The 25990-nt window shown below is 48.3% G+C and overlaps 1 protein-coding gene across 1 annotated transcript in view; it reads right to left on the reverse strand.

The window, feature by feature from the left end:
• The window catches only part of MSH2 (mutS homolog 2), a 430334-nt gene that overhangs the window by 380255 nt on the left and 24089 nt on the right, over positions 1-25990 (reverse strand). The window contains exon 4 of the mRNA XM_063918702.1: positions 24921-25067. Coding sequence (XP_063774772.1) covers positions 24921-25067 — 147 coding nt within the window. The remainder of the gene's footprint in view (positions 1-24920; positions 25068-25990) is intronic.

The raw sequence follows: 25990 nt of genomic DNA on the forward strand, positions 1-25990 counted from the left end.
TCAGCATTTTTCGTGCAACACAAGTTGCAGTCACCAGCTAAAAGGTTTCTATGGGGCAGCAAACATGCCAAATTTATCAAGGTGATTTTGGACCCTGCAGTTAACGCCATATGAAGATGCCATTAGCCGCTGTAGTCAATGAGCTACACAACGCAAAAATTACCAAACGAGGGTTTCTCCGGAATCATTCCCAGCTATGGGCGCAACACATGCATGGTCAAGTAGACCACACATGCACAGGAGCCCTGACAGAGGAGTGAAGAGACCACTGATGCGGTCACTGATATTATTGCATACTGGAATTATTGCAGAAGGAAGAGGTTAGTGAGTAAAAGGTTCCTCAAATCAGGTGCGTCAGGGTGGGATCATTGTGGATCCTGTGGACTTAGGAGAAATACCGTTATCAATGGTAAGTTCCTACCATAACGTATATTTCTCCGGCAGGGTCCACAGGTTATCCACAGGATAACAATGGGATTTCCCAAAACAATTTAGTGGTGGGGACGCTCCTGACTGGACAGGAGAATCCTTTGCCCGAATTCAGCGTCATGAGAGGCAAAGGTATCCATGGCATAATGCCTAATGAATGTGGTAATGGAAGACCATGTGGCTGCATTACATATCTGTTGTGCTGCCCATGATGGACCTACCTTAAAAGTAGAGTGAGGAGAGACATTAGCCGGAACAGGGAGATCAGCTTGAGATTATGCTTCTGAAATCGTCATTCGAAGCCATCTTGCCAGTGTCGCTTATCAGCAGGCCATCCTCTCTTGTGAAATCCGTAGAGAATGAAAAGAGAATCTGTCTTTCTGATGGCACTGGTACAATCCACGTAGATACTTAATGCACGGACCACGTCCAGCGATGCATCTCCCGCAGAAAGGCCCGTTACCTGGAAAGCCGAGACTACAATTTCTTCATTAAGGTGGAATTTAGACACCACCTTCGAAAGATACCCAGATCTAGTTCTGAGAACTGCTTTATCTGGATAAAAAATAAAAAAAATAAAGAAATCAGAAATGGGGAACGACATGATAATGCCCCTAGATCCGATACTCTTCTAGCTGACGCCATAGCCAGTAGAAAGAGAAAACTATAGCTGTCAACCATTTAAGATCCACTTTATTAAGTGGTTCAAATGGGGCAACTGGAAGGGCTTTCAGGACTCGACTTCAGTCCCAAGGCACTGTAGGAGGAACAAAAGGAGGTTGAATGCGCCGCATTCCCTGGAAAAAAGTATGCACATCCTGTAAGTTAGCAATTTTCTTTTGGAACCATACAGTCAATGCTGACACTTGCACTCTCAAGGAAGCCACCTTCAAAGCTTTATCCATTCCTGCCTGAAGGAATGCTAAGACCTTGGAAACTCTGAAATACTTAGGGTCCATTTTCCGTTCACTATACCAATAGGTTTGAAATATTCGGTGATAAAAGCGAGCTGAGGAAGGTTTCCTTGCTCTGAGCATAGTTTAAATGACCTGTTGTGAGAATTCTCTTGACTTCAGGATAGAGGTTCCAAGAGCCACGCCGTCAAAGACAATCGATCCAGATGTCTGATAACGAGGACCCTGCATCAGTAGAACTGGACGTTGAGGGAGCAGAATTGGAGCATCCATCGACATTCTCTGCAGATCTGTGTACCAATGTCTTCTGGGCCATCGCCGGAACTATTAGTATCAAGGCACCTTTCCCTTGCTTTACCTTTCTCATCACCCTGGGTAATAGGGCGATTGGAAGAAACACATAAGCCAGATGAAAGTTCCATCTTACCGACAGGGCATCCACAAAGATCACTCTGGGATCCTTTGTTATTGACCCGTATGCGAGAACTTTGTTGTTCAGATGGGATACCATGAGATCTCTCTCTGGCAACCCCCACTTGTCTACTAGAGTCTGGAACACCTCCGGGTATAGAGCCCATTCACTTGCCTGAATGGCATGTCGACTGAGAAAGTCAGCTTCCCAGTTTAGGACTCCCGGAACGAACACCGTGGACAAGGCTGGATGATGAAGTTCTGCCCACTTTAGTATGTGATTTACCTCCATCGCTTTTCGGCTGCGAGTTCCTCCCTGATAATTGAGGTACGCTACTGCCGTCGCATTGTCCGAGCGGATCTGGACTGGTTTTCCCTGAAGAATGTCCTTTGCCTGAATTAGTGCATGAATATGGCCCGAAGTTCCAATATATTTATTGGCAGGCAACCTTCTTCCTTGGTCCATTGCCCCTGGAAACTCAACCTTCCCGACACTGCTCCCCAGCCCTGGAGACTGGCATCTGTCGTCAGAATTTCCCAATCTGATATCCAAAAGGGTCTCCCCTGGTCCAGATGGGATGTCAGTAACCACCAGGCTCATGACCTTCTTACTTCTATCGTAAGAACCATAGTCTGTGTTTTTATCGTCTGATGCAACCCATTCCATTTGGGAAGAATCAGACGTTGCAGAGGCCTCGAGTGGAACTGTGCATACTCCACCATGTTGAACGTTGATACCATCAAACTCATCACACGCATTGCTGCGTGAATGGATACCTTTTGACTGTGTAGCAAGTCCTGAATCCTTGACTGAACTTAATTACCACCATAATCTTGGTAAATACTCTGGGGGCTGAGGCTAACCCAAAAGGTAGGGCCTGGAACTGAAAATGCTGTTGGAGGACAGCGAACCTGAGATAGCACTGATGGGACAATGCTTTAGGAACATGTAGGCAAGCATCCTGTATATCCAGGGATACCACATATCCCCTGGCTCCATGGGCAAAATTATGGAACGTAAAGTCTCCATGTGAAAATGAGGTACCCAAATGTATTTGTTCAGCAGTTTGAGATTGAGAATGGGTCGAAATGACCCATTTGTCTAACAGGCTGGAGTAAAACCCCTGTCCTCATGGTGCATGAGGAACTGGAATGACTACACCTGACTGAAGCAATTTCTGAACTACTTCTTGCAAAGCCCTGGCCTTCGTCTCTACCCAAGATGGGCTGGCACAAAAAAAAAAACCTTCAACGAGTGTGCTTCTTGATGGCAAAAGCAATACCTAGAGATACCGCTTCCTGCACCCAGGCATCTGTTGTAGACTGCTGCCAGATCTGTGCAAACAGAAGAAGTCGGCCCCCCACCCTCGGATCACCCATGTGGAGGCCCGCACCATCAGCCTGATGGCTTATTTGTTTTACCAACCAGTCCTCTGGTAGCCCACTGCTTTTTAGTCTTACCAGACTTGTTGTATTGGGACTGCCTGCTATCACTTTTACCTTTAGCTTTTCCTTGAGACCGAAAAAGTCGGAATTTTAGGTTTGAAATTGTATGTGGAAGTGAACTTGACCTTCTTGGAGTCTGCTTCTGACTCCAAAATATTTGTCAATTCTTTACCAAAAGAATATCTCCAGAAAAGGGCAAAGATTCCAAAACCTTCTTAGATTCTCAATCAGCTTTCCACGTACGTAGCCAAACTGCTCTACGAGCAGCTGTTGAAGCTGATGCCCTGGAGGCTATAGTACCCATATCCAATGCTGCTTCTTCCAAGAACATTGCAGTCTGTTTTATATGTGCTATATGGGATTTTTGCTCTCTAGATGCTATTGAAAAATATAAGATTTTAAACCTACCGCTAAATCTTTTTTTCCTAGTCCGTAGAGGATGCTGGGGACTCCGTAAGGACCATGGGGATAGACGGCTCCACAGGAGACATGGGCACTGTAAAGCTTTAGAATGGGTGCGCACTGGCTCCTCCAGACCTAAGTTATGACTGTGCCCAAAGGAGACTGACAGTACAAGGAAAAGCATTTTGTTATCTAAGGGCGAGATACACACCAGCCCACACCATACAACATGGTATACAATAACCAATTAACAGTATGAACAAAACAGAATCAGCCAGAGGCCGATCTCAACTGTAACTTTACCCTAAAGTATGCAATAACTATGTACAAGTCTTGCAGAATGTTTCCGCACTGGGACGGGCGCCCAGCCTCCTCTACGGACTAGGAGAAAAAGATTTACCGGTAGGTTTCAAATCTTATTTTCTCTTACGTCCTAGAGGATGCTGGGGACTCCGTAAGGACCATGGGGATTATACCAAAGCTCCAAACGGGCGGGAGAGTGCGGATGACTCTGCAGCACCGATTGAGCAAACATGAGGCCCTCATCAGCCAGGGTATCAAACTTGTAGAATTTTGCAAGTGTGTTTGACCCCGACTAAGTAGCTGCTCGGCAAAGCTGTAATGCTGAGACGCCTCGGGCAGCCGCCCAAGAAGAGCCCACCTTCCTAATGGAATGGGCCTTTACCGAATTTGGTACCAACAATCCAGCCGTAGAATGAGCCTGCTGAATCGTGTTACAGATCCAGCGAGCAATAGTCTGCTTAGAAGCAGGAGTGCCAACCTTGTTGGCTGCATACAGGACGAACAGTGCCTCTGTTTTCCTAACCGTAGCCGTTCTGGCTCAATAATCTTTAAGGCCCTGACTACATCAAGGGACTTGGAATTCTCTAAGGCCCCGTAGCCATAGGCCCACAATAGGTTGGTTCATATGAAATGACGAAACCACTTTAGGCAGAAATTGAGGACGAGTCCTCAACTGTGCCCTATCCGCATGGAAAACCAGATAGGGGCTCTTGAAAGACAAGGCCGCCAATTCGGACACCCGCATTGCAGATGCTAAGGCCTATAACATGACCACTTTCCAAGTGAGAAACTTTGATTCAACTGTTTGAATCGGTTCAAACCAGTGTGACTCAAGGAAACTTAACATCACGTTAAGGTACCATGGTGCCACTGGGGGCACCAAAAGAGGTTGGATGTGCAACACTCCTTTTACAAAAAAAAATGGACTTCTGTGAGAGAAGCCAATACCTTCTGAAAGAATATGGATAAAGCAGAAATCTGCACCTTAACGGAGCCTAACTTTCGGCCCATATCCACTCCTGTATGCAGAAAATGGATAAAACGTCCTAGTTGGACATCCTCAGTAGGAGCATTCTTGGCTTCACACCAAGACACGTATTTTCTTCAGAAACGGTGATAGTGATTCGCCATAACATCTTTTCTAGCTTTAAGAGTAGGAATGATCTGGAATACCCTTTTAGCTAGGATTTGGTGTTCAACCGCCATGCCGTCCAACATAACCACGGTAAGTCTTGGAACACGCACGGCCCCTGTAGTAGCAGGTCCACCCTGAGAGGAAGGGGCCCCTGAAGATCTGCATACCAGGCCCTTCGAGGCCAATCTGGAACAATGAGTATCGTCTGCACTCTTGTTCGTCTTATAATTCTCAATATTTTTGAGATGAGAGGAAGTGGAGGGAACACATAGACCGACTGAAACACCCACGGTGTCATCGGGGCGTCCACCGCTGCTGCCTGAGGATCCCTTGACCTGGACAATACATCCGAATCTTCCTGTTGAGGCGTGATGCCATCATGTCTATTTGAGGAAGTCCCCAACGACTTGTCACTTCTGTAAAGACTTCCTGATGAAGTTTCCACTCTCCTGGATGGAGATCGTGTCTGCTGAGGAAGTCTGCTTCCCAGTTGTCTGGAATGGAGACCGCTGACAGTTTGCTTACATGATTTTCCACCCAGCGAAGAATCCTGTTGGCTTCTGCCATTACTGCTCTGCTTTTTGTCCCGCCCTGGCGGTTCACATGCGCCACTGTCGTGACGTTGTCCGATTGGATCAGAACAGGTAGGTTGCAAAGAAAATTCTCTGCTTGTTTGAGGCCGTTGTAAATGGCCCTTAATTCCATAATTCCAGCACATTGATGTGTAAGCAAGCCTCTTCGCTTGACCGTATTCCCTAAAAATTGTTTCCCTGTGTGACTGCTCCCCATCCTCGGAGGCTCGCGTCCGTGGTCACAAGAACCCAATCCTAATGCCGAACCTGCGACCCTCTAGAAGGTGAGTACACTGGAGCCACCACAGGAGAGAGAGAGAGAGAGAGAGAGAGAGAGAGAGAGAGAGAGAGAGAGAGAGAGAGAGAGAGAGAGAGAGAGACCCTGGCCCGGGGGGGGGGGGGGGGGGGGGGGGGAGACAGGGCAATCTTCCAATGCATGTGCAGGTGGGACCCTGACCACTTGTCCAGAAGGTCCCACTGAAAAGTTTGTGTAGAATGGCCTCGTAGGCCGCCACCATTTTTCCTAATACATGAGTGCATTGATAAACTGACACTCTTTTTGGCTTTAACAGGTCTCTGACCATGTTCTGGAGTATTTGGGCTTTTTTCTCTGGGAGAAAGACCTTTTGTTTTTCTGTGTCCAGAATCATGCCCAGAAACGACAGTCAAGTTGTTGGAACCATCTGCGACTTTGGTAGATTTAGGATCCAGCCGTGTTGTTGTAGTATTCTCAGGGAGAGAGATACGCTTTGTAACAAATTTTTCCCTTGAACTCGCCTTTATTAGGAGATCGTCCAAGTACGGGATAATTGTGACGCCTTGCTTGCGCAGGAATACCATCAATTCCGCCATTACCTCGTCGGGGCCGTGGAACGCCCAAACGGCAACGCCTGAAATTGGTAAGAACAATCCTGTACAGCGAATCTCAGGTACGCCTGATGAGGAGGATATATGGGGATATGAAGGTATGCATCCTTTTTGTCTAGTGACACCATAAAAACTCCCCCTTCCAGGCTGGAGATCACTGCCAGAGAGATTCCATCTTGAATTTGAACCTTTTCAGATATAGGTTCAGGGATTTTTAGATTCAGAATGGGCCTGACCGAGCTATCCGGTTTCGGGACCACAAAAAAACTTGAATAAAATCCCTTCCCCTGTTGTATCAGGGGAACCTTGATAATCACTTACTGATGATACAGTTCCTGTATGGCAGCTGCCACTGTTTTCCTCCCTGGGAAGGAAATTGGCAAGACCGATTTGAAAAATCGGTGAGGAGGCACATCTTCGAATTCTAGTTTGCATCCCTGGGATACAATTTCTACCACCCAAGGATCCAAGTCCGACTGAACCCAGACTCGGCTGAAGAGTCGAAGACGTGTCCCCACCAGCGCGGACTCCCTCAGCGGAGCCCCAGCGTCATGCAGTGGATTTTCCAGAGGACGGGGAGGTTTTTTGTCCCTGGGAACTAGCCGTAGGAGGCGCGGTTTTCCCTCTACCTCCGGCGAGGAAGGAAGAATCCTGACCCTTTCTGGACTTATGCGACCTAAAGGACTGCCTCTGATATTGAGGCGTTTTCCTTTGCTGTGGGAAACATATGGCAAAAAAGAAGATTTACCCGCGGTAGCTGTGGTAACCAGATCCGCGAGGCCCTCCCCGAATAAAACTTCACCTTTGTAAGGCAAAGGCTCCAAATGTCTTTTTGAATCAGCATCACCTGACCATTGGCGGGTCCACAGGAACCGTCCAGCAGAAATTGCCATGGCATTGGCTCTTGCACCCAACAGCCCAATATCTCTCGCAGCTTCTCTCATATAATGCTGCGTCTTTAATGTGACCCAAGGTCAACAAAAAGGTATCTTTATCTAGGGTGTCAATGTCAGATGACAAGGTATCTGCAGACGCTGCAGCTGCGCTACCCACCCATGCCGACGCTACTGCCGGCCTTAGTAGGGCACCTGTATGTGTATAAATCGATTTTAAGGTAGTTTCCTGTCTGCGGTCAGCAGGATCTTTGAGGGTTGCCGTATCTTTTGACAAGCGCGTTAAAGCCTTGTTTACCGTGGGTGGGGAATCCCACCGTAACCTGTCCTGGGAGTGGGAAGGTTACGCCATAATAATTCTCTTGGGAATCTGCATTTTCTTATCTGGAGTTTCCCAAACTTTTCAAACTGGGCGTTCAGCTCGTGAGATGGGGAAAAATTTACCTCAGGTTTCATTTCCTTAAACATGCAGACCCGTATGTCAGGGATAGAGGGGTCCTTCATGATATGCAAAACATCTTTTATTGCAACAAACATATATTGAATACTCTTGGCCACATCATCGTTGACACTGGAGTCGGAATCAGTGTCGGTATCAGTGTCTACTACCTGTGAAAGGGGACGTTTCTGAGACCCCGAAAGGCCCTGTGACACAGTCAAAGCTATGGATTGATTCCCTGCTTTTTCCTTGGACTCAGCTTTGTCCAATCTTTTGTGTTTAAAACATTCCACATATCCATCCAATCAGGTGTCGGCGGCGCTGACAGACACCACAATCATCTGCTCTGCCTCCTCCCTAGATGAGTTTTCCACCTCAGACATGTCGACACACACGTACTGACACCCACACACACACTGGGATACCTGATATTATGGGGACTGACCCACAATAAAGGCCCTTAGGACAGAGAGAGTATGCCAGCACACACCCAGCGCCGCTAAACACAGACAAAAATCCCAGTCTGTCAGCGCTTTTTATATACATGTGTAAAACACTCTTTTTCACAAATTTCTGCCCCAAATAACGTGCCCCCCCTCATTTTGACCCTCTGTACTAGGTAACAGCAGGGGAGAGTCCGTGGCCGCTTCTCTGCAGCATGCTGAGGAGAAAATGGTGCTGGTTAGTGCTGGAGGATCAAGCTCCGCCCCCCGACGACGGGCTTCGGTCCCGCTCTAAATCTTTATACTGGCGGGGGATTTGGATTTATATAGCCTCTACAGTATATAAAAGTACTTTGCCAGTGTTATCTGAGGTATATTTATGCTGCCCAGGACGTCCCCCCCCTGCACCCTTACTGTGGTGCCTGTGTGTGAGCTGGGAGCAATGGCACGCAGCGTTACCACTGCGCGTTACCTCATGAAGATCTGAAGTCTTCTGCAGTCTTTGAAGTCTTCTTTCTTCTTATACTCACCCGGCTTCTATCTTCCGGCTCTGTGAGGAGGACGGCGTCGCGGCTCCGGGACGAACGGCGAGGGTGAGACCTGCGTTCCGACTCCCTCAGGAGATAATGGTGTCCAGTAGCCTAAGAAGCAGAGCCTATCATTAAAGTAGGTCTGCTTCTCTCCCCTCAGTCCCACGAAGCAGGGAGCCTGTTGCCAGCAGTGCTCCCTGAAAATAAACCTAACAAAAGCTTTTTCAGAGAAACTCAGGAGAGCTCCCCTGCAGTGCATCCAGTCTCCACTGGGCACAGGAATCAACTGAGGTCTGGAGGAGGGGCATAGAGGGAGGAGCCAGCGCACACCCATTCTAAAGCTTTACAGTGCCCATGTCTCCTGCTGAGCCGTCTATCCCCATGGTCCTTACGGAGTCCCCAGCATCCTCTAGGACGTAAGAGAAATAGGATTTTAATTACCTACCGGTATATCCTTTTCTCGTAGTCCGTAGAGGATGCTGGGCGCCCGCCCAGCGCTTCGTTTTCCTGCAGTTGTTACTTGGTTCAGTACTGCCGTTACTTGGTTCAGTACTGCATTGTTACTTGGTTCAGTATTGTTTCAGCTGTTGCTGAATTGTTCCAAGTTAGTTAGCTTGGCTTTCCTTTATTGTTATGTGTGAGCTGGTGTGAATCTCACCACTATCTGTGTATTTCCTTTTCTCTAAGTATGTACATCTCCTCGGGCACCGTTTCTAGAGTCTGGTAGGAGGGAGGAGCCAGCCCACACTATTAAATTCTTAAAGTGCCCATAGTACTAATGTGGACCCCAGCATTCTCTACGGACTACGAGAAAAGGATTTACAGGTAGGTAATTAAAATCCTATTTCTCTTACGTCCTAGATGATGCTAGGGTCCACATTAGTACCATGGGGATGTACCAAAGCTCCCAGAACTGGAAGGAGAGCGCGGAGGCTCCTGCAGAACCGATTGACCAAACTTTAGGTCCTCAGAGGCCAAAGTATCGAACTTATAAAACTTAGCAAACGTGTTCGATCCTGACCAAGTAGCCACTCTGCAAAGTTGTAAAGCCGAGACACCCCGGGCAGCCGCGCAAGAAGAACCCACTTTACGAGTAGAGTGGGCCTTAACAGATTTTGGACACTGCAATCTTGCCGTAGAATAAGCATGCTGGATAGTAAACCTGATCCAGCGAGAAATAGTCTACTTAGAAGCAGAACACCCCACCTTGTGGGGATCATAAAGGACAAACAGAGCGTTCGACTTTCTATGACAAGAAGTTCTCTTCACATAAATCTTCAAAGCCCTCACCACATCCAAGGACTTTGAGGTAATTGAAGAGTCAGTAACCACTGGTACCACAATAGGTTGGTTGATTTGAAAAGCCAACAAAACCTTCGGAAGAAATTGCTGACGCGTACTGAGCTCAGCTCTTCATGGAAAATCAAGTAGGGGCTCTTGCAGGACAATGCCCCCAATTCCGACACACGTCTAGCAGATGCTAATGCCAACAGTGTGACCGCCTTCCAAGTAATAAACTTGACATCAACCTCCTGTAAAGGCTCAAACCAATCCAACTGCAGCACCATGGTAAGGTCCCAAGGTGCCGTAGGAAGCACAAAGGGAGGTTGGATGTGCAGAACCCCTTTCAAGAAAGTCTGAACCTCAGGGAGGGCAGCCAATTGTTTCTGGAAGAAAATGGACAAGGCCGAAATCTGGAATTTTATGGAGACCAAGCACAGGCCCACATCCACACCTGTTTGCAGAAAGAGGAGAAAACGCCCTAGTTGAAACTCCACCGTAGGAAACGTCTTGAATTCACACCACGACACGTACTTTGTACAAACCCGATGGTAATGTTTTAACGCTACACCTTTCCTAGCCTGCATCAGGGTACGTATAACTTTGTTCGGAATGCCCTTCCGAGCGAAGATCTGGTGTTCAACCTCCATGCCGTCAAACGTAGCCGTGGAAAGTCTTGATAGGCGAATGGCCCCTGTTGCAGAAGGTCCTCTCGAAGAGAAAGATGTCTCGGATCTTCCAGCAGTAATTCCAGAAGATACGCGTACCAAGCCCTTCTTGGCAAGTGAGGATCGCCTGAACTCTTGTTCTTTTTATTAGTTTGGGAACCCTTGGGATGAGTGGAAGTGGAGGGAACACATACACTGACCTGAACACCCACGGAGTCACCAGGGCGTTCACTGCCACTGCCTGTGGGTCTCTCGACCTGGAACAGTAAGCTTTTTGTTGAGACGGGAGGCCATCATGTCTATTTGAGGTACACCTCAAAGACCTGACACATCCGCGAACACCGCCGGGTGGAGGCCCCACTCTCCTGGATGGAGATCGTGCCTGCTGAGGAAGTCCGCTTCCCAGTTGACAACTCCCGTTATGAAGATTGCTGACAGTGCCACTGCATGCTTTTCTGCCCAGAGGAGGATTCTCGTTACCTCTGACATTGCGGCTCTGCTCTTCACCCCGCCCTGTCGGTTTATGTAAGTGACCATCGTTACATTGTCCGACTGAACTTGACTGGCCTGATCTCTTAGAAGATGTGCCGCTTGTAGAAGACCGTTGTACACGGCCCTTAGTTCCAGAATGTTTATCGAAAGGATGGATTCCAGACTAGACCACATTCCTTGGAAGTTTTCCCCTTGGGTAAATGCTCGCCAACCTCTGAGACCCGCATCTGTGGTTAGAAGTATCCAATTCGGAATCCCGAACCTGCGGCCTTTTAGTAGGGGAGATTCTGGCTGCATGTGAAGATGAGATCCCGACCATTTGTTCAGGATATCCAGTAGGAAGGGTCACGCATGAAATCTTCCGTACTGTATAGCCTCGCAGGAGGCCACCATCTTCCCCAGAAGGCAAATGCACTGATTAACAGACACACAGGCTGGCTTCATGACATCCTGGACCATTGTTTGAATTACCAACGCTTTCTCCTCTCCTATGGTAGAAACACCTTCTGTACTTCCGTGTCGAGGATCATCCCCAGGAAGGACAGTCTCCTTGTCGGCTCCAAATGTGACTTTGGAAGATTCAGGATTCATCTGTGATCCTGGAGCAGTTGAGTCGAGAGAGCAATGCGCTTAACAACTTCTCCCAGAAAGACTCTTATCAGCAGATCGTCCAGATAAGGAATTATGTTCACACCCTGCTTGCGGAGAAGTAGCATCATTTCCACCATATTTCACAGCTACAGGTCTTTTTAACAAATATACTCTAATAAAAGTTAGATTTTATGAATCAATTTAATGTTTAAGTGCGCCACTTCAAGTCCAATCCTTTTCTGTTTCTTTTTGTGCATAACTGTATATTGGCAACAATATATTCAGTGGCAGCACCCCTATATAATTCAAATATCTGATAAAAATATAACTAGGGGTTTCTTTGTTCTAATTTGAAACTTTTCTAGAATATGCTAGTGCAGTGGTATCCCTTCCCCTTTCCCTGCTAACATACTCATTTCCACCATGACCTTGGTGAACACCCTCGGTGCCGTGGAGAGGCCAAACGGTAATGCCTGGAACAGATAGTGACAGTCCAGTAATGCAAATCTTAGATAAGCCTCGTGAAGAAGCCAGATTGGAATGTGAAGGTATGCATCCTTGATATCTAGGGATACCAGAAACTCCCCCCTACTCCAGACCTGCGATCACCGCTCTCAGAGACTCCATCTTGAATTTGCAGTGCAATCTCCTGGTGTGTCCTAACTACATAACGTTGCAACTAGGACACGTTCTTGGCATATAAAAAAATAAGAATTTACTTACCGATAATTCTATTTCTCATAGTCCGTAGTGGATGCTGGTGACTCCGAAAGGACCATGGGGAATAGCGGCTCCGCAGGAGACTGGGCACAAAAGTAAAAGCTTTAGGACTACCTGGTGTGCACTGGCTCCTCCCCCTATGACCCTCCTCCAAGCTTCAGTTAGGATACTGTGCCCGGACGAGCGTACACAATAAGGAAGGATTTTGAATCCCGGGTAAGACTCATACCAGCCACACCAATCACACCGTACAACTTGTGATCTGAACCCAGTTAACAGCATGATAACAGAGGAGCCTCTGAAAAGATGGCTCACAACAATAACCCGATTTTTGTAACAATAACTATGTACAAGTATTGCAGACAATCCGCACTTGGGATGGGCGCCCAGCATCCACTACGGACTATGAGAAATAGAATTATCGGTAAGTAAATTCTTATTTTCTCTGACGTCCTAGTGGATGCTGGGGACTCCAAAAGGACCATGGGGATTATACCAAAGCTCCCAAACGGGCGGGAGAGTGCGGATGACTCTGCAGCACCGAATGAGAGAACTCCAGGTCCTCCTCAGCCAGGGTATCAAATTTGTAGAATTTAGCAAATGTGTTTGCCCCTGACCAAGTAGCTGCTCGGCAAAGTTGTAAAGCCGAGACCCCTCGGGCAGCCGCCCAAGATGAGCCCACTTTTCGTGTGGAATGGGCTTTTACAGATTTTGGCTGTGGCAGGCCTGCCACAGAATGTGCAAGCTGAATTGTACTACAAATCCAACGAGCAATTGTCTGCTTAGAAGCAGGAGCACCCAGCTTGTTGGGTGCATACAGGATAAACAGCGAGTCAGATTTTCTGACTCCAGCCGTCCTGGAAACATATATTTTCAGGGCCCTGACTACGTCCAGCAACTTGGAATCCTCCAAGTCCCTAGTAGCCGCAGGTACCACAATAGGCTGGTTTAAGTGAAACGCTGAAACCACCTTAGGGAGAAATTGGGGACGAGTCCTCAATTCTGCCCTGTCCGTATGAAAAATTAGGTAAGGGCTTTTATAGGATAAAGCCGCCAATTCTGAGACACGCCTGGCTGAAGCCAGGGCTAACAGCATTACCACTTTCCATGTGAGATATTTTAAGTCCACAGTGGTGAGTGGTTCAAACCAACGTGATTTTAGGAAACCCAAAACTACATTGAGATCCCAAGGTGCCACTGGAGGCACAAAAGGAGGCTGTATATGCAGTACCCCCTTGACAAACGTCTGAACGTCAGGAACTGAAGCTAGTTCTTTTTGGAAGAATATCGACAGGGCCGAAATTTGAACCTTAATGGACCCTAATTTTAGGCCCATAGACAGTCCTGTTTGCAGGAAATGCAGGAAACGACCCAGTTGAAATTCCTCTGTAGGGGCCTTCCTGGCCTCACACCACGCAACATATTTACGCCAAATACGGTGATAATGTTGCAGTTACATCCTTCCTGGCTTTGATCAGGGTAGGGATGACTTCATCCGGAATGCCTTTTTCCTTCAGGATCCGGCGTTCAACCGCCATGCCGTCAAACGCAGCCGCGGTAAGTCTTGGAACAGACAGGGTCCCTGCTGGAGCAGGTCCTTTCTTAGAGGTAGAGGCCACGGGTCTTCCGTGAGCATCTCTTGAAGTTCCGGGTACCAAGTCCTTCTTGGCCAATCCGGAGCCACGAGTATAGTCCTTACTCCTCTCCTTCTTATGATTCTCAGTACCTTGGGTATGAGAGGCAGAGGAGGGAACACATACACTGACTGGTACACCCACGGTGTTACCAGAGCGTCCACAGCTATTGCCTGAGGGTCCCTTGACCTGGCGCAATATCTGTCCAGTTTTTTGTTGAGGCGGGACGCCATCATGTCCACCTTTGGTTTTTCCCAACGGTTCACAATCATGTGGAAAACTTCTGGATGAAGTCCCCACTCTCCCGGGTGGAGGTCGTGTCTGCTGAGGAAGTCTGCTTCCCAGTTGTCCACTCCCGGAATGAACACTGCTGACAGTGCTATCACATGATTTTCCGCCCAGCGAAGAATCCTTGCAACTTCCGTCATTGCCCTCCTGCTTCTTGTGCCGCCCTGTCTGTTTACGTGGGCGACTGCCGTGATGTTGTCCGACTGGATCAACACCGGCTGACCCTGAAGCAGAGGCCTTGCCTGACTTAGGGCATTGTAAATGGCCCTTAGTTCCAGGATATTTATGTGAAGTGACGTTTTCATGCTTGACCACAAGCCCTGGAAATTTTTTCCCTGTGTGACTGCTCCCCAGCCTCTCAGGCTGGCATCCGCGGTCACCAGGACCCAGTCCTGAATGCCGAATCTGCGGCCCTCTAGAAGATGAGCACTCTGTAACCACCACAGGAGAGACACCCTTGTCCTTGGAGACAGGGTTATCCGCTGATGCATTTGAAGATGCGATCCGGACCATTTGTCCAGCAGATCCCACTGAAAAGTTCTTGCGTGGAATCTGCCGAATGGAATCGCTTCGTAAGAAGCCACCATTTTTCCCAGGACCCTTGTGCATTGATGCACTGACACTTGGCCTGGTTTTAGGAGGTTCCTGACTAGGTCGGATAACTCCCTGGCTTTCTCCTCCGGGAGAAACACCTTTTTCTGGACTGTGTCCAGAATCATCCCTAGGAACAGCAGACGTGTCGTCGGAATCAGCTGCGATTTTGGAATATTTAGAATCCACCCGTGCTGTCGTAGTACTACTTGAGATAGTGCTACTCCGACCTCTAACTGTTCTCTGGACCTTGCCCTTATCAGGAGATCGTCCAAGTAAGGGATAATTAAGACGCCTTTTCTTCTAAAAAGAATCATTTCGGCCATTACCTTGGTAAAGACCCGGGGTGCCGTGGACAATCCAAACGGCAGCGTCTGAAACGGATAGTGACAGTTCTGTACCACAAACCTGAGGTACCCTTGGTGAGAAGGGCAAATTGGGACATGGAGGTAAGCATCCTTGATGTCCAGAGACACCATATAGTCCCCTTCTTCCAGGTTCGCAATCACTGCTCTGAGTGACTCCATCTTGAATTTGAACCTTTGTATGTAAGTGTTCAAGGATTTCAGATTTAAAATAGGTCTCACCGAGCCGTCCGGCTTCGGTACCACAAACAGCGTGGAATAATACCCCTTTCCCTGTTGTAGGAGGGGTACCTTGATTATCACTTGCTGGGAATACAGCTTGTGAATGGCTTCCAATACCGCCTCCCTGTCGGAGGGAGACGTTGGTAAAGCAGACTTCAGGAACCGGCGAGGGGGAGACGTCTCGAATTCCAATTTGTACCCCTGAGATATTACCTGCAGGATCCAGGGGTCCACTTGCGAGTGAGCCCACTGCGCGCTGAAATTCTTGAGACGGGCCCCCACCGTGCCCGAGTCCGCTTGTAAGGCCCCAGCGTCATGCTGAGGACTTGGCAGAAGCGGGGGAGGGCTTCTGTTCCTGGGAAGAGGCTGCCTGCTGCAGTCTTTTTCCCCTTCCTCTGCCCCGGGGCAGATATGAGTGGCCTTTTGCCCGCTTGCCCTTATGGGGACGAAAGGACTGAGCCTGAAAAGACGGTGTCTTTTTCTGCTGAGAGGTGACCTGGGGTAAAAAGGTCGATTTCCCAGCCGTTGCCGTGGCCACCAGGTCCGATAGACCGACCCCAAATAACTCCTCCCCTTTATACGGCAATACTTCCATATGCCGTTTGGAATCCGCATTACCTGACCACTGTCGCGTCCATAACCCTCTTCTGGCAGAAATGGACAGCGCACTTACTCTTGATGCCAGAGTGCAAATATCCCTCTGTGCATCTCGCATATATAGAAATGCATCCTTTAAATGCTCTATAGTCAATAATATACTGTCCCTGTCCAGGGTATCAATATTTTCAGTCAGGGAATCCGACCAAGCCACCCCAGCACTGCACATCCAGGCTGAGGCGATTGCTGGTCGCAGTATAATACCAGTATGTGTGTATATACTTTTTAGGATATTTTCCAGCTTCCTATCAGCTGGTTCCTTGAGGGCGGCCGTATCAGGAGACGGTAACGCCACTTGTTTTGATAAGCGTGTGAGCGCCTTATCTACCCTAGGGGGTGTTTACCAACGCGCCCTAACCTCTGGCGGGAAAGGGTATAATGCCAATAATTTTTTAGAAATTAGCAGTTTTTTATCGGGGGAAACCCACGCTTCATCACACACCTCATTTAATTCATCTGATTCAGGAAAAACTACGGGTAGTTTTTTCACACCCCACATAATACCCTTTTTTGTGGTACTTGTAGTATCAGAAATGTTCAAAACCTCCTTCATTGCCGTGATCATGTAACGTGTGGCCCTACTGGAAAATACGTTTGTTTCCTCACCGTCGACACTGGAGTCAGTGTCCGTGTCTGGGTCTGTGTCGACCATCTGAGGTAACGGGCGCTTTAGAGCCCCTGACGGTGTTTGAGACGCCTGTACAGGTAATAACTTATTTGCCGGCTGTCTCATGTCATCAGTCTTTTGTAAAGTGCTGACACTATCACGTAATTCCTTCCATAAGACCATCCAGTCAGGTGTCGACTCCCTAGGGGGTGACATCACTATTACAGGCAATTGCTCCGCCTCCATACCATTTTCCTCCTCATACATGTCGACACAACGTACCGACACACAGCACACACACAGGGAATGCTCTGATAGAGGACAGGACCCCACTAGCCCTTTGGGGAGACAGAGGGAGAGTTTGCCAGCACACACCAGAGCGCTATATATATACACAGGGATAACCTTATATAAGTGTTTTTCCCTTATATAGCTGCTGTATAGATTTATCTGCCAAATTAGTGCCCCCCCTCTCTTGTTTTACCCTGTTTCTGTAGTGTAGGACTGCAGGGGAGAGTCAGGGAGCTTCCCTCCAACGGAGCTGTGAGGAAAAATGGCGCCAGTGTGCTGAGGAGATAGGCTCCGCCCCCTTCTCGGCGGCCTTTCTTCCGCTTTTTTAAGGAAAAATTGGCAGGGGTTAAATGCATCCATATAGCCCAGGAGCTATATGTGATGTATTTTTTGCCATACAGGTTGAGTATCCCATATCCACATATTCCGAAATACGGAATATTCCGAAAAACGGACTTTTTTGAGTGAGAGTGAGATAGTGAAATCTTAGTTTTCTGAAAGGCTCAATGTACACAAACTTTGTTTAATACACAAAGTTATAAAGAATATTGTATTAAATTACCTTCAGGCTGTGTGTATAAGGTGTATATGAAACATAAATGAATTGTGTGAATGTACACACACTTTGTTTAATGCACAAAGTTATTGAAAATATTGGCTAAAATTAACTTCAGGCTGTGTGTATAAGGTGTGCATGTAACATAAATGCATTCTGTGCTTAGATTTAGGTCCCATCACCATGATATCTCATTATGGGATGCAATTATTCCAAAATACGGAAAAATCCGATATCCAAAATACCTCTGGTCCCAAGCATTTTGGATAAGGGATACTCAACCTGTATAAGGTGTTTTTATTGCGTCTCAGGGCGCCCCCCCCCCAGCGCCCTGCACCCTCAGTGACCGGAGTGTGAAGTGTGCTGAGAGCAATGGCGCACAGCTGCGGTGCTGTGCGCTACCTTATTGAAGACAGGACGTCTTCTGCCGCCGATTTTCCGGACCTCTTCAGTCTTCTGGCTCTGTAAGGGGGCCGGCGGCGCGGCTCTGGGACCCATCCATGGCTGGGCCTGTGATCGTCCCTCTGGAGCTAATGTCCAGTAGCCTAAGAAGCCCAAGCTGGCTGCAAGCAGGCAGGTTCGCTTCTTCTCCCCTTAGTCCCTCGCTGCAGTGAGCCTGTTGCCAGCAGGATTCACTGAAAATAAAAAACCTATACTTAAACTTTTTTTACTAAGCAGCTCAGGAGAGCCACCTAGTGAGCACCCTTCTCGTTCGGGCACAAAAATCTAACTGAGGCTTGGAGGAGGGTCATAGGGGGAGGAGCCAGTGCACACCAGGTAGTCCTAAAGCTTTTACTTTTGTGCCCAGTCTCCTGCGGAGCCGCTATTCCCCATGGTCCTTTCGGAGTCCCCAGCATCCACTAGGACGTCAGAGAAAAGGATTTTACTTACCGGTAAATCTATTTCTCGTAGTCCGTAGAGGATGCTGGGACTCCGTAAGGACCATGGGGAATAGACTGGCTCCACAGGAGATAGGGCACTTTAAGAAAGCTTTGGATTCTGGGTGTGCACTGGCTCCTCCCTCTATGCCCCTCCTCCAGACCTCAGTTAGGGAAACTGTGCCCAGAGGAGATGGACAGTACGAGGAAGGATTTTTGTAAATCTAAGGGGCGAGATTCATACCAGCCCACACCAATCACACCGTATAACTTGTGATAAACTATCCAGTTAACAGTATGAACAACAACATAGCCTCGGTCCAACCGATAAAACTACAACATAACCCTTATGTAAGCTATAACTATATACAAGTCATGCAGAAGAAGTCCGCACTTGGGACGGGCGCCCAGCATCCTCTACGGACTACGAGAAATTGATTTACCGGTAAGTAAAATCCTATTTTCTCTAACGTCCTAGAGGATGATGGGACTCCGTAAGGACCATGGGGATCATACCAAAGCTCCCAAACGGGCGGGAGAGTGCGGATGACTCTGCAGCACCGATTGACCAAACAGGAGGTCCTCCTCAGCCAGGGTATCAAACTTATAGAACTTCGCAAATGTGTTTGACCCCGACCAAGTAGCTGCTCGGCACAACTGTAATGCCGAGACCCCCCGGGCAGCCGCCCAAGAAGAGCCCACCTTCCTAGTGGAATGGGCCTTAACAAATTTAGGCAATGGCAATCCTGCCGTAGAATGCGCCTGCTGAATCGTGTTACAGATCCAGCGAGCAACAGTCTGCTTTGAAGCAGGAGCACCAACCTTGTTGGCTGCATACAGAACAAACAGAGCCTCAGTCTTTCTGATCCTAGCTGTTCTGGTCACATAAATCTTCAAAGCCCTGACCACATCCAGGGACTCGGAATCCTCCAAGTCCCCATGAAGCCACAGGCACGACAACTGGTTGGTTCATATGAAAGGATGAGACCACTTTTGGCAGAAATTGAGGACGAGTCCTCAACTCCGCCCTATTCACGTGTAAAACCAGGTATGGGCTTTTATGTGATAAAGCCGCCAATTCTGAAACACGCCTTGCCGAAGCTAATGCCAACAACATGACCACTTTCCAAGTGAGGTATTTCAACTCCACTGTTTTGAGTGGTTCAAACCAAGGGGACTTGAGGAAACGTAATACCCCGTTAAGATCCCAAGGCGCCACCGGAGGTACAAAAGGAGGCTGAATATGCAGCACTCCCTTAACAAAAGTCTGTACTTCAGGAAGAGAGGCCAATTGTCTTTGAAAGAAAATGGATAAGGCCGAAATTTGGACCTTTATAAACCCTAGTTTAAGGCCCAAATTCACTCCTGTTTGAAGGAAGTGAAGTAGACGGCCCAAATGGAACTCCTCTGTAGGAGCAGCTCTGGCCTCAAACCAAGAAACATATTTTCGCCATATACGGTGATAATGTTTTGATGTCACGTCCTTCCTAGCCTTGATCTGGGTAGGAATGACCTCTTCCGGAATCCCTTTTTCCGCTAGGATCCGGCGTTCAACCGCCATGCCGTCAAACGCAGCCGTGGTAAGTCTTGGAACAGACAGGGCCCCTGCTGCAGCAGGTCCTGCCTTAGAGGAAGAGGCCACGGATCTTCTGTGAGCAACTCTTGCAGCTACGGATACCAAGTCCTCCGTGGCCAATCTGGAACAATGAGGATTGTTCTGACCCTGCTTATTCTTATTATTCTCAACACCTTGGGTATGAGAGGTAGAGGAGGAAACACATAGACCGATCTGAACACCCTAGGTGTCACCAGAGCGTCTACCGCTACCGCCTGAGGGTCTCTTGACATGGCGCAATACTGCTTTAGCTTTTTGTTGAGATGGGATGCCATCATGTCTATCTGAGGCAGTCCCCACCGACCCGTGATCTGTGCGAAGACTTCTTGATGAAGTCCCCACTCTCCCGGATGCAGGTCGTGCCTGCTGAGGAAGTCCGCCTCCCAGTTGTCCACACCCGGGATGAACACTGCTGATAGTGCGCTTAACATGGCCTTCCGCCCAGCGTAGAATCCTGGTCGCTTCTGCCATGGCCACTCTGCTCCTTGTTCCACCTTGGCGGTTTACATGAGCCACTGCCGTGACATTGTCTGACTGAATTAGAACCGGTTTGTCCCGAAGCAATTCCTCCGCCTGACGTAGGGCGTTGTATATGGCCCTCAACTCCAGGACGTTGATGTGGAGACAAGTCTCTAGATTTGACCAGAGACCTTGGAAATTTCTTCCTAGTGTGACCGCTCCCCAGCCTCGGAGGCTTGCGTCCGTGGTCACCAGGACCCAGTCCTGAATACCGAACCTGCGACCCTCTAGTAGGTGAGCACTGTGCAGCCACCACAGGAGAGATACCTTTGATGCATTTGTAAATTGGACCCGGACCATTTGTCCAATAGGTCCCATTGAAAGGTCCTCGCATGGAACCTGCCGAAGGGGATGGCCTCGTATGAAGCCACCATCTTCCCCAGAACCCGTGTGCAATGATGCACTGAAACCTTTTTTGGCTTCAATAGGTTCCTGACCAGGGCTATGAGCTCCTGAACCTTTTCCATCGGAAGAAAAACCCTCTTCTGGTCTGTGTCTAGAATCAGGCCCAAAAAGGTCAGACGCGTTGCAGGGACTAGCTGGGACTTCGGTATATTGAGAATCCAGCCGTGCATTTGCAACGTCTTCATGGACAGAGACACGCTGTCCAGCAACTTCTCCCGAGATCTCGCCTTTATGAGGAGATCGTCCAAGTATGGGATAATTGTGACACCCTGGAGCACCATCATTTCCGCCATTACCTTGGTGAAAATCTCAGGACCGTGGAAAGCCCAAATGGCAACGTCTGAAATTGGTAATGACAGTCCTGTACTGCAAATCTCAGGAACGCCTGGTGAGGGGGGAAAATCGAAACATGAAGGTATGCATCCTTTATGTCCAGGGACACCATTCAATCCCCCCCCCTCCAGGCTGGCGATAACTGCCCTGAGTGATTCCATTTTGAACTTGAACCTCTTCAAGTACAGGTTCAGGGATTTTAGATTTAAAATGGGTCTGACCGAACTGTCCGGTTCTTGACCACAAACAGGGTTGAGTAATATCCCTCATCTTGTTGAAGATGAGGAACTTTGACTATCACCTGTTGAATATACAATTTTTGGATTGCAGCACAGCTCCCTCTCTGACGGGGAAGTCGGCAGAGCAGATTTGAAAAACCGGCGAGGAGGCATGTCTTCGAATTCCAGTCTGTATTCCTGAGAAACAATCTCTAATGCCCAGGGATCCACCTGCAAGTGAACCCAGACGGGGCTGAAAAATCGAAGACGTGCCCCCACTTTATCTGCCTCCCCCTGGGAAGCCCCAGCGTCATGCGATGTACTTTGCAGATGCAGGGGAGGACTTCTGCTCCTGGGGACTAGCTGCATGCAGCTTTTTTTCCCTTGCCTTTACCTCTGGCAAAAAAGGACGATCCCCGTACCTTCTTGCTCTTATTGGAACGAAAGGACTGCATCTGATAATGGGGTACCTTCTTAGCATGCTGCGGGGGAACATAAGGTAAAAAATTCGATTTACCGGCCGTAGCAGTAGAGATAAGGTCCGAGAGGCCGTCTCCAAACAACTCCTCCCCCTTGTAAGGCAATGACTCCATATGCCGCTTTGAGTCGGCGTCTCCCGTTCACTGTCGGGTCCACAAGAATCGCCTAGCAGAAATAGACATAGCATTTATTCTGGAGCTTAGTAAACAAATGTCTCTTTGAGCATCTCTCATATACAAGGCAGCATCTCTGATATGCTCTATGGTCATTAAAATGGCATCCCTATCTAAGGTGTCAAGCTCCGTAGATAAGGAATCTGCCCATGCCACGACAGCACTACAAACCCAGGCCGACGCCATAGCCTGTCTAACAATAGTACCTGAATGTGGGTAAATGTGCTTCATGGTAATTTCCCGCTTGCAATCAGCAGGATCCTTGAGGGAAGCTGTATCCTGAGAAGGTAGTGCCACCTTCTTGGATAAGCGTGTCAGCGCCTTGTCTACTTTAGGCGAAGATTCCCATCGTATCCTATCCTTTTGTGGAAAGGGATACGCCATAAGAATCCTTTTGGGAACTTGTAGTCTCCTATCTGGAGATTCCCAAGCCTTTTCGCACAATTCGCTTAGCTCAAATGAGGACGGTAAAGTGACCTTAGGCTTTTTCCCTTTATACATGTGTACCCTCGTGTCAGGGACAGGGGATTCCTCAGTGATATGCATGGTCCTAGCGCCACAGGGACAGGCACGGTCTGGCTACCTGACTGATCCCTAGCTTCAGCCTTGTCTAACCTTTTATGCAGTAAATTTACATTTGCATTTAAGACATTCAGCATATCCACCCAATCCGGTGTCGGCGTTGCCGACGGCTACCTGACATTCAAGCACTCCCCTCCACATTAAGCGAGCCTTCCTCGTCAAACATGTCGACACACGCGTACCGACACACTTCACACACACAGGGAAACTCTTTTTCTGAAGACCGTATCCCCTTAAAGGCCCTTTGGGGGGGGGGGGGAGAGAGAGAGAGAGAGAGAGAGAGAGAGAGAGAGAGAGAGAGAGAGAGAGAATGCCAGCACACACCCCAGCACTATACCCCTGGAAAGAAACAGCATGCTTTTCCCCAGTAGCGCTGTGTAGTAATAAAACGCCAATTATGTGCCCCCCTCCCCCCCTCTCTTTCAAAACCCCCTTTCACCCTGTGTAAAGCAGGGGTGAGTCCGGGAAGCTTCCTCTCAGCGGTGCTGTGGAGAGAAAATGGCGCAGGTGAGTGCTGAGACGTCTTCTGACTTCTTTTCTTCTGGCTTTGTGAGGAGAACGGCGGCGCGGCTCTGGGAGTGAACGCCCAGGACGAACCTATGTTCACCCCCTCTGGAGCTAATGGTGTCCAGTAGCTGGGGAAGCAGAGCCTATCATTTAAGTAAGTCTGCCCATCTCTCCTCAGTCCCTCGATGCAGTGAGCCTGTTGCCAGCAGTGCTCCCTGTAAAAAATAGAGAAAAAATCCAAACAAAAATGCTTTCTAGGCAGAGAACTCAGGGGAGCTCCCTGCAGTGCACCCATTTCCCTCTGGGCACAGTGTAAAACGGAGGTCTGGAGGAGGGGCATAGAGGGAGGAGCCAGTGCACACCCAGAATCCAAAGTTTTGTTAAAGTGCCCTATCTCCTGCGGAGCCCGACTATTCCCCATGGTCCTTACGGAGTCCCAGCATCCTCTAGGACGTTAGAGAGAGGAGGAAAAAAAAAAAAGACGCCCAAAGCCGACAGTCTCACGGGACTTGGCATGCTGAGCAGAGCAGTTTGCCACAAAGATATAGGAGGACACATCTGTAGTGCATTCCAGCTTATGTGTATAGTTCATGGGCAGATAAATGGCTGCAGACTGTTCTAGATCTGTTCTAGAGTACATAACTAGTAGCACAAGGGTCAATGCTCAGACCGTTTCGCTTTTAAGTTATAAAGTAGGCACAATTACCACTTTGCTTAGGTCAAAGTTAAGATTGAAAGAGGGGTGCAGATGTGTCCACAAATCGCATCAAATAGCCACATTTACCGCAGAACACACTTTGATACACAGCATCCAAAACACTAATCCCAAGTACACTACTTGTGAACTAAGATGTAAAATTGAAGAATAATAGCACAAAGAAAGAACTGTAGCAGGAAAAGTAGCAAAGTTGAGGAAATAGTAAACAGTGCAGGTACAATAACATTAAAAGCATGCTGAATGCGAACTGGGGTGGAGGAGCAGCAGTTGTGAGCACATCACCGATTTGAGCAATATGTCGGTAATACCGCCGGATCGGACGACACATCGCTCAGCGTGTGACCGGCTTAAGAGCGACTTCTGGCAAAGACCACAGAAAATACTAAATGCTTAGGAGAAACATAACCACAACTGTACTTACAGGGGTTAATCTTAATATACCGGCTATCGGGAACCTGGCGCTCAGCAAACCAGTGTCGGGATCCCGACAGGCAGTATACTGACAACTATTATCCCTCTTGGGGTGTCGACACCCCTGGAGGGAGAATAAACAGCGTGACTAGCGCAGCAAGCCTGCAAGGGGCTCTTTTGCGCTCGCCCACTGCTGGCATTCTGGCGGTCTGGAACCCGGCACCGGTATGCTAGGCGCCGGGATCCCGAGCGCAGGCCAAACGTAGTACACCCACTTCCAGGCACCCTCATCTTGGGGCCTACTATAAATGCCAGTCAGTCAGAGCCAGCATACCTGCTTCTCCATCTCCGGTAACGCAGCGCTCGTGACTTGTTCTCCTTTCTTTGCTTTGAGTAAACGGTTCAGGTCTTGTACACAGTCCTTGGTGGTGAACTCGCCTTTTTTTCTATCTGTAATGAGGATCCCACCACGCTGGACAATCTGAGCAAACACATGAATACAAAACAGAGGTTTAACGCAAAGTCAGAAAGGTTTCTCCACTGTAAATATCTTTTCTTTTACTTAGTAAGAACATTTGGGCACAGATTTACCAAAGCTTCTAAAGAATAGCAACCAGATTCTATCAGTTATCTAGTACACTCTATATGATGAGAGCTAGGAGCTCATCAGTTGCTATTGGCAACACCTTCACTCGTACTCTTTGGAAGGTTTGATAAACCTCTTAAGAAATAATTGCCAGCAGTCCAAATTAATTTACAGTCAGCAAAATTATAGCAAACTTGGCAAGGAACGTTTCATGGGGATCCACAAACACTGGCATATAATGGGGACCTGAGACAGACTTGCTTCTTGGTCTTTTACACCTGAACATTTACTTACCCTAAATAGGAGTTGCAAGTCCATAACTGTGCCTTGTACTGCATTGCTGCAAACATAATAAGCTCTGTGCATGCTATATTACAAAAAGGCTATAAGATTTAAATCTGTCCTTTTTTACACTGGCCCTATACAGGCCAGCACACAACCCTGTGCTATCCTACTGTATTAGCTTAGCCCTCACCGGATATTTCCCTGGTTCTAATGGCTCCTGGTGTTTACAGCCCTACTTTTTTCCTGCAGTCAGCACTACTGTGGATGACCGTGGCGTTCCTGGCCACAGTGCCTCTGACCACAGTACTAGAGAACTCAACAGGAACTCATTACCATAGTTTCCAGCAGGTGCACCTGGTATGAGCTACCACCAGGCCCATCTCCAGTGCAGGAAAGAGGGTGAGCATAGACATGGTTGACTTGTACAACCATGGGATAAAATATTAGAAATTCTTTCAAAATCCTAGGTTGCACTGCAACAACGTGAATCTGGCGACCTCCCAAGGAATGGGAGCTCTTAACCCCCCCCCCAA

Source organism: Pseudophryne corroboree, chromosome 4 (genome assembly GCF_028390025.1).
Source record: "Pseudophryne corroboree isolate aPseCor3 chromosome 4, aPseCor3.hap2, whole genome shotgun sequence".
Taxonomy (NCBI): domain Eukaryota; kingdom Metazoa; phylum Chordata; class Amphibia; order Anura; family Myobatrachidae; genus Pseudophryne; species Pseudophryne corroboree.